The sequence below is a fragment of the Papaver somniferum genome, chromosome 9 (genome assembly GCF_003573695.1).
Source record: "Papaver somniferum cultivar HN1 chromosome 9, ASM357369v1, whole genome shotgun sequence".
Lineage (NCBI taxonomy): Eukaryota > Viridiplantae > Streptophyta > Magnoliopsida > Ranunculales > Papaveraceae > Papaver > Papaver somniferum.
The window spans coordinates 17,778,129-17,787,820 of record NC_039366.1 but is presented as its reverse complement, the minus strand read 5'-3'; the positions used below and the strand labels follow the sequence as shown (position 1 = coordinate 17,787,820).

Below are 9,692 nucleotides of genomic sequence, written 5' to 3'. Positions count from 1 at the left end.
AGAGTTAGAATTTGGGGTGATTGTTTTTATACATTTGTTCCTGGTGATTTTGGCAGTCAATTCAATACATCTAGTTTGAGCCTTCCTGCTCATACCTTGACTGACTTAGCAAGAAATATTATCAGCCTTCGTTTGCAGTGTAATCTTTCGAACTTTTTTTGTTATGTAACGTGTGAAACTGACGTTGATTGATGTTTAGAAGGAAGTTTAACTTCTTATGTTACCTGCATTTCTGAGATGGTAAAAATCCAGTCACTATATTTTTCTACCGCCAGTGCTTCTATATATGACATTGCCTTTCAGATTAACAAGGACACCCAGGCCTAGCAGGATAAGTTTTGAATTTAGTATTTATTTTTGTCAGAGTGAAGATGGTAGTCTTCAAGGTGGAGTGGCGCGAGTGTCTGTTTTATTGATGTTTGAACAGGTTTTTTTGTAGGGTTGCTGAAGCATTGTTGGTCACTTCTGTGTATGGGAGGAGTGAAGATGGTAGTCTCATTGCTAGAGCTCGATACAAACCCCGGGTCTTTTATGATTGAATTAGAATTCCTAAACAAAAAAATAAAACCATAAATTGACGTACTCAAATTAGGAAACAGGTAAAAGCCATGTAGCTCTATGCTAAGTAAACAATGAGGGACGTCTTACATCAACTGGGGTAGTACTAAACTAGACACTCTTAAACGAGTTGCAACCATGGAAATTTCTCTTTATCAGCAAGTACACAAAATTTGAGAGCTACAACTAGTAATAAGCAGTTCCGATCCAAATTTGAGCCAAAGCTGGCAAGCACTAGGAAGAGCGCTACCATCATTACAGATTATGAGAACCAAAAACTGAAACAACACTAAGGCCAAAATTGGATTTTCATTCCCCTTGGGTTAAACTTGGAGTCCAATAAATACATAACAACTCTTCCATTACTCATCACACTTCTTCCAAGTTATGGGATCCTAAAAAGCTCTTCTACTCTTCAGTCTTTTCACGTCTCTTCTCTTCTGGTCACGGGCACCTGGGAGATGAAAGTAAAATTACAGCACTGCTCATTTATAAATTGCAGAAACATGATATTTATACAGATAAATAATACACTTACGGTTTTTAGTTTCTCTTTTCTTTCTTTTTGCATTCTCGATGATGTTCCTTCCACTTCCCGACGTCTCTTTCACATTCATGGAAACCTTAAAATGGAAATTGAATCAACAATTAAAAAAGAGCAACACAATGATGATGCGTAATGCCAGATAATTGATCTATGTTATAAAAGGACAAATTTTGTGTAACGCGGTAGGAATGTCTATACAAACTACTAAATATGTCTCATTTATGTTATACCTCATGCCCGCCGCTACGAAGTGCCTGAAGTGGCTCCATACAATCCTGCCCAATAACAACTAGTTTCCTTTTTCTGTTTTCTCCAACATTGCCTGAAGTGGCTCCATACTGCTTCGCTGATAATTCTTGCAATTGGCGTTGGAGTAGAGGCGAAACGCCAGACTGAGAAATACAAAGTTATGATATAAAAATAAGAAACCATACAACAAGGGAAACAAAATAATGATATAAAACAGGAACATACAACAAGGGAAACGACTGAAATAGCTGCCAATATCAAAGCAACAGACTAGTAAAAGTTTGATAATAGAAATTACCCCAGCCAAAAAGCGATGTGAGAATGATTTTGGCTGTAAAGGTCTGGAAAGCAGGCTCTTCAACTCCTGAAGTTGTGCAATAAAAATTCATCGGTTATCCAGATCGAACTTCCCGTCAGATTGGTGTACCATGTACAAACATTCAACAGCAAGATCAACTACTTATGTAGAAATAAGGTAAAGAGTGAAGTTAGGAGATACCGTCTGCAGCTTGATTAATCTAGACGAGGTGACTTTTCTTTGTTTATGACTATTCACTCTTTCTTCCTCACTGTCGTCCTCGTCTACAACCAAATCTACCGATTTGGCATTACGTTCTAACCAGGCTTTGTTTACCTTTTCCTGGAAAACAGTGGAACATATGAAGAAGCACACGAAACAAACAAGCCATACACAACTCGAAGTTCTTGTTTGGCTACACTATTTTAGGACATCACATTTCTACAACTAGATTGCGAAATAATTTAGTTGGTGAAGTGAAATTAGTGTTACCATCACTACTTAGTACTTACCTACACTAGAAGTATGGGAAGCTGGAAATTCAATTAATAATTAAACTTCGTGTGCAAACTCAGCGTAAAACTGTGTCTAAATGGTAATTTGAAAGTAAACCAAACAATATACCATGCATGCACTATCCTCACCCAAGATATAATCTGGTTACCTTGGAATCCTTGAGCATGATCTTATCTATCTGGCGCGCAATAGATAATCTTTTCATAATCTCTGGCATGTATGAGTTATCTAAAGGAAACCGTCGAAGACTTACCTGAAAACAAATAAAACTAGTTGTCATCACATATAGTAAGATGCTAAATGCAAAATACTCGATTGCAACATATTCCTGCAAATAACTACTTCATTTCCAAGGAAATTCACCTTTTGCAAAGATTTGCACAAGGATGAAAATTTTGGTTTATCCTTTGGATTGATTAATGCAATGCTGCAACCGTCTGCAGATGCTCTAGCAGTTCTTCCACATCTGTGCACATAAGCCTACAACAAATAACTTCAAGTTAGGAGGTCAAAAAAACAGTGCAGAATAACAGCTAACATTACCAACATTTCCTTGAATCTACTTACGTCAGCTGATTGTGGAAGTTGATAGTGGACAACGGTTCGAACACCAGGGATATCAAGACCTCTTGCTGCAAGATCAGTAGCAATAAGTATACCATTGTCGCTTTCACGAAAACGATCCATCGCCTGAAAAGCCAAGAGATCAAAGAGAAGATCATTAGTGCTAGTTTACACACAAAGAAGTGAAAAATAAAATAAAATAAGAATATACACTGGTGTACATGGATTACATGTTGCGGAAATATATAGAGAAATATATATTGGTATTCTCAAGATATATATCATAATGCAAAGAGATGAAGCTGATCCACACTAGGTTCCAAAGAGGCACATCAACAAGGTCTATTTCCATTGCTCAGACCGACACACAGTGATTAATTAAACCAAAATGTAGGTTTCAGTGTTTGGGATTACTTTTCCTGGAAGCAAAATATTTATTTACTGCTTTCTTTCTTAATGCCATATCCCTCATGTAAAATTTATGTAAGCCGTGGAAGAACAAACAAGCAAAAAATCATTGGAGAGATATAGTTTAGCTGAACAACAAAAAGTTTCACTCAATTCAAACTCTCATAAAAGAAAAATAACAAGTAATTCATACTGCCTCTTCCTTCACTGTTATTTACTTCTCTGGTAGTCTTTGAGTTAGTGAAATGCCACCAGCTCAATAGGTAATTTGTGGACATCTATTTGTTGTTAGCCCCTTCTACTTCCATATCATCAAAAGAATCAATGAGGTAACAATTAAGGATGAATAGGTCACGGAAAAGATCAAATATCTTAACACTGAAGAAAGTACCTTCAAGCGTGCTCGCTGCTGCATGTCAGCGTGAAAAGACCACAGATTAATGCCAAGGAGGCGCACAAGCGAATAAATACGACGTAAAGCTGCTATTGACCTACAGAAAACAATAGTCCGGCCTTGCCCGTGAACACTCAAAAGATAATATAGATAGGCATCTTTATCTTCTTCCCTGCATCTGCACAAACACAATTGAACTAGCCCAGTTACTTAACTACAAACGATGTCACAAGGTAGAGAAAGCCAAAATGCATCATTTGTCAAATCAAAGATTTGAGACCACATACTCAATAAACGACTCTTCTAATTTATCCGCCATAACTGCAGCATTTGTCAAATCAAAGATTGCGGCATCTGCCCTCATCCCTGCTCGTTCTGAAAGCTTTTCTATAGAGCTCAACTCGCCATTCAAAGATTGTTTGGATTTACGAGATCCACCCTTTAGCTTTTTACGAAAATCAGAAGATAATGCTATAGTGGCAGAAAAGACGAATGTTTGCCTTTTCTTCCTTTGGATGTTTGAAACCGTTACACAACTCTGTGAATTTTCAAACTTCCCTTCATCAGGTGCAGCAGTCATAGGTAACATGTCAATGATAGACTGCAACTCTTGAAAATGACCACTCTCTATCATACGGTCAGCCTCATCTAGAACAAAGAATGACAGCGAATGTAACTGCAAAAGGAGGTTGACTGATTAAGATGTACACAAGTTATAATTGATCCACAATTGCTGAAAAAAGTGTCTCTTCAATATGGTTATGGCTTAAGGGTCACTGCGTCTCATGTCATGCAAGGAACCAAACAAGTTGGTCTAATGCAATTTATCACAGATCACTTATATAGCATCTAATGGGTACCAAAGCCATACAAGGCTGTAAAATAGAACTGCATCACATTCTAAGGTGCATCTTAGAATAACAAGTCAACAGCGCTACAAAAATGTAAGCAGCAAAGTCATCGACCTTCTCACTGCTGACTGGTCATAGCAAAGTAGTAATTTTACAATTAAGTTACAAATGATAAATTCGAGAGTACCTCAACAAGGTGTGGATTCCCTCCTTGCATAAACTCCCATAACCTCCCTGGAGTCCCAACAATAATCTCAGGCCTTGCTTTTAGAAGTCTTTCCTGCTTTTCTGGCGAAATCTCACCAACAATTGAGACAACCCTGATGTTTGTCAAGCTACTAGCCACCTTGAGATGATTAGTAACCTGTATAAAGAGGAGCATATTAACAACAAACAAACAAAAACAAACCAAACTGTGGCACCAATATCTGTAACCAAAACCGAACCATAGTACTCAAATCTCAGATTCTTAATAATTAATGTTAACAGTAGTTTAGTTTGGGCCACTTAAGTTGCACCTTAGTTTGAAGTTGTGAACTAGTAATTGTATGCTGTCGAAGCCAGGCGATATGCGTTAATGATATATACATTTGGGGAGCATTAATTACAAAACTTAGAGAAAAAACAGATGTTGAACTACATGGTACCTGGAATGCCAGCTCCCTTGTAGGAGTTATGATGAGCGCCCGAAGTGTACTTCCAAGAGCTCCTTTTTCCACATCATTTCTTCTCTCCGTAAGTGATACGCCTGCTTTTTCTCGCTCTTGAAGTAGACGTTGTAAAATTGGAAGCCCAAAAGCAAGTGTTTTCCCAGATCCTGTTTCCGCCGCACCAATCACATCCTACAGTAAAATACAAGATTAATACCACAAAAAGATGTCAATACAACGTGCCTACGCTAACATCATCAATCTTTTAGCTAGTAACCAACCTTTCCTTGATGTGCAGCAGCAGGAATACAAACTTTCTGAATAGGTGTGGGTTCTTTAAACCCAAGCTTGTAAATCGATTCCAATAACAATGGATGAAGCCTCAATGCCTTCCACTCATAAAATTCAGCTTCATCAACTACTGTCTCTGCTATCTCAACTTTAATGTCACTATCGTCTTTTACTACACCCAAACTCGTAGAATCCCCTTCTGTAAATCACAAAAATCAAACAAAAATTACAACCAACATCCCTAAATTTGTTCCAGAATTTAATAAATGAAAATTGCTACTGACCAGAAACTATGACACTTTTATTTTTCTTCTTCTTCTTAGCCTTTGGTTTCTTTACTTTCTTGTCAACTTTCTCTTCATTGTCGCCAGAGTCCTCAGTACGAAGCCGTTTCTTGGATTCAAAAGGATTATTTATCAAAACACCATAATCAACTTCATCAATCTCTTCAAGAGAAATAAAACCTGCAAATAAAACAAACAACATTAAGAATCCATAAATTAAAATATGAAAACCTAATTACAGAGAGAGAGGGTGAGAGAGAGACCGCCATCAAAATCGTTAGCTCCTTGAGGAAGAGCTAAAGGATCGTCATCTTGAGAAACAGAAGATTTCCATGGTAATGAATCTACGTCGTCTGCTGTTTTTTTGATACTTCTTATCAGTTTCTTCTTTGATGAAAAAAGTGAAGCTTTAGCTTTGGTCGCCATGGACGTGATTTTTGAGAGACTATCCCCGATTCCCCGCTATGTCGATACCTGATGTCAATAAAAACAAAAAAATGGCCGAACTTTAGTTTTTATAAATTTCATGACCCGGTTGATATATTAAACAGACCAGGCCTTATAGTAAAACTTGAATGTTATCTTGGGGCTCCAACCAAGCCTCCGACCAATGTAGTTGATCTCGGATTCCGGTTTGTCTCGGTCCCAAGCGAGACATTGGTACAACGTTGTCCCCGGGGGATTCCCTTTCCAAATCACGGTTCCAATTTTTATACATATAATTTCTACATATGTTAAGATAGAATAAAATACTTCGAATTAACCAAAAGAAACAAATGTTTGTTAATGAAATACTATCAAATTAACATATATCACCGCTAAGCTACACACACCTTGCAATAAATCCCGTATTGCAGGACGCCAACCACAATGGGCATCATGCTCACAATATTACCACATAAAAAACCACTAACCTTAAACTCTCTAACAACTAAAGGGATGTTTCCATAGTTGTTTACATTTTCAACATAAATACAGTGTCATTCTTGCTACGAACACTCACCCATCAAGGTCCTGTTAAGTGCTAATAACAGATCATGTTTTGCTGGATGGAATGGTTCCAGGTTTTTACATCAAATAGCAATCCTAACAAACAATATAACGTTTAAGAATAACTAAAATACATGACAAACGATCCTATTACGTTAATAAAATCCAAGTAATTGTGCAAGACGATCTTGAATCACAACTTTCATTCAATTCAGGTACATACTGTAAAGCACAGCAAACAAATAGCTTCTTTCCAAAAGTAAACATCATATATGTATGTCAAAATATGAAATTATCATATTCAAGCACCTCTGAGAAAGAAAAAATCAGTCTAACAACATTGGTGTTACTTCTGTTCTAGGAAGAATAAAAGCAACAACTTAAATTGAACATGCACCCAATATGCCCCTTAGATTAACTTACCTCTTATCAACTTTGGAAACCCCTGTTTTCTATAGCAACACAGTTAATAGAGAAGCATTTTAAGAACACCCCTCCATTGATTTGGTATTCAGACTTCAATAACTTACAACAAAAAAAGACGAATTCAATTGAAACTCAAAACCCTAACCCCAAATCAACACCACAGACCCAAATCTCAATAGAAATTACAACACAAATGACAAAATCAGAGTGAAGTTCTCGAAAATTATATAGCTAGCTCATGATCTTGCGTCGATTTACATACCTTGTCTGAGTAGAAATTTTCAGATTATGTAAGAGAGGCTGAAGAAAACGAAGTGAACGGAGTTAAACTGAAACCAAATTCGATCTAGGGATTATAAGTTTATTTATAGGGGTGCACATACCCTACCCATATCCGCCAATCTTACCCTACCCGCCAGCGTACCCACTATTTGGGCCAATCCTACCCTACCCACCAGCGTTTTAACCGTATCCTATCCTACCCACTATTTAGCAGATAGGGTAACGGGTAAAGATTTTCTTATCCGCCGTTAGATGGGTAGGGTGATGGGTAAAGCTCGAAATTATCCTACCCTACCCGCCTATTTATCTAACAGCCGTTAGTAGCCGTTGAAACTAGTAACTAGTAACCAGAAATCTGCCAGTTCCATGGCTAAGTCGACGGCGACAAAATCCATAGCCGGCAGCAAGAGAAAAATGCTCTATTATGACTTTGAGCTGGAAAACTCGACCTGTTATTCTGGTTGTAAGAAACCTAATTTCCTTTCCTTCTTCTAAGCCAGTACTCATAGACAACTACCACACTGAACATCATTTTTGGTTTGAACTTGACCGTACTCAGACCGGTAATTTGGTCCCGCTGTTTGAATCCTTGCATATTGATAAGCCGAAACTGGCTTCTAAACATGATAAGAAAGTTGAAAGTCAGAGAGTCTCAGAGAGCAATGTGCGTCAATTGAAACAATATACATCCCAGTGGAATGTTTTTCAAGACATAAACTCCGGCTCCGCTAGAAATGAAGAGGAAGAGGACGACACTCATTTCTACATGAGAACAGGTTCTTCAAGTGCTACTCCATTTGAGGAAGAAAATGAAGAGGAAGTCGTCTACCGTAAACTACTGCAGATAGTTAATGAAAGAGAGAAGAAAGTTATTTCATCTGAGAAAGAAAATGAAGAGGAACTCCATAAACCACTGCAGTTGGTTAATGAAAGAGATGAGGCAAACAATCATTGGATTTGCAAAAAAACGGTTATACCCGCCACCCTACCCGACCCGCTAGAGAATGGATTGGGTAGGATCTTACCCGTTTAATGGCGGGTAGGGTGACGGGTAAAATTTTTCTTAACCGCCAGTAAACGGGTAGGGTGGCGGGTATAGGCCATAAACTACCAACTCTACCCGTTGTGCAGCCCTATTTATTTGCGACAAGTTTACTGAAACACCCTCGCCTCGACTGACTCGTATCGGCTTCATCTCGCCCGAGGGATGGACCTAGTTCATTCATAATAAAAATGCTCTCTGATTAGTTTTAATTAAAAAAAATTAATAGGAAGAGAAAATTTTATTGCATCATCATACCGCAACAATCAGTTTCTCTCTAATGAGAGTTGACAACCACATGGACGAGGTTTCAGGACCCAAAAAAAAGAAGAAATATGACTAATTCTAGCTTCCTTTGCCGGATTATTGGCTACATCGTTTGTGTTCCTAGGAACATGAACACGACACCACTCATAAAAAAAATATATTACTTAAATAATACAGCACCTATTACTTAAAACAAAAAGAACGGGCTCCTAGCTCAGCTGGTCATCCTCGTTTCCAAAAATTTGATGAGCTCCAGGAGGTCCCAGGTTCGAACCCCCAATGACCTAATATTGCAAGAATTAACGTGGAAGGTAGAGTTAGCTTGCTCCCGTTGTGACACAATCTCAGCCCCCACCCCCCACCCCCCATCCTCTTCGGGTTTAATTGGCTAGGTTACTCATGAGGTTCGCTAGTAGGCTAGCATAGTAACTCGTTCAATTAATGTAGTAGTATGTTGTTGGAGCTTATCTTGTTAGGCTTCCAACAAGTTAATGTAATACTCTTAAATAATTAGAGTACTTTTTTACGAGGAACGATCCATGGACGTTCTTATATGGACACTATCATACATGATGTGCGTATAAAATCATCATCTGCCCTTTCGAATATCAGCTGTTAAAAGTCAACGGTTGAAATTAAGATCGATAGATGGTGAGGCTTAGTATCTCGATGTGCTCAATTTTGGTAGGAATATAGAGTCTCATAAGAGAAACGTATTTCAAAATATTAGATATACATTAGTTGTCGTTTGAGTTTTGATGAGAAAATTGCACAAATCATGTTTGATAGTGTCCATTTAGCCTACATGAATCCTTCCTCATTATTTTTATTAACCTTAAATAATTAATTTGCATCTAATCAAGAACTAAAAAGTAAGCCTAAAACCACGGCGAATCAATCTTTTTTCTTCTTCTCCGTTATCTTTTCTTCTTCCTTTTTTTAAAATTCTTCGACGACAGCTAATCGTGGATTCTCAGTTCATACGAATCGAAAAACTCACTTGTTAATGGTAATTTTTTGACAATTATAACATCATGGTTTCGTATCTTTGACCTGGCAACTAAGATATATGAAA

General features: G+C 37.7%; 1 protein-coding gene across 1 annotated transcript; it reads right to left on the bottom strand.

The window, feature by feature from the left end:
• Positions 1-588: 588 nt before the first annotated feature.
• On the bottom strand, positions 589-7,369 carry LOC113310341 (DEAD-box ATP-dependent RNA helicase 13-like). Its single transcript, XM_026558984.1, has 16 exons — positions 7,289-7,369; positions 5,874-6,084; positions 5,611-5,790; positions 5,317-5,525; positions 5,033-5,227; positions 4,573-4,749; positions 3,822-4,210; positions 3,532-3,712; positions 2,736-2,858; positions 2,532-2,648; positions 2,317-2,421; positions 1,854-1,994; positions 1,653-1,718; positions 1,336-1,497; positions 1,097-1,181; positions 589-1,012 (listed from the first exon to the last, which is right to left on the bottom strand). Exons 2-16 carry the CDS (start codon positions 6,034-6,036, stop codon positions 954-956), a joined length of 2,352 nt encoding a protein of 783 aa, XP_026414769.1. The 5' UTR covers positions 6,037-6,084; positions 7,289-7,369; the 3' UTR covers positions 589-953.
• Positions 7,370-9,692: the final 2,323 nt, after the last annotated feature.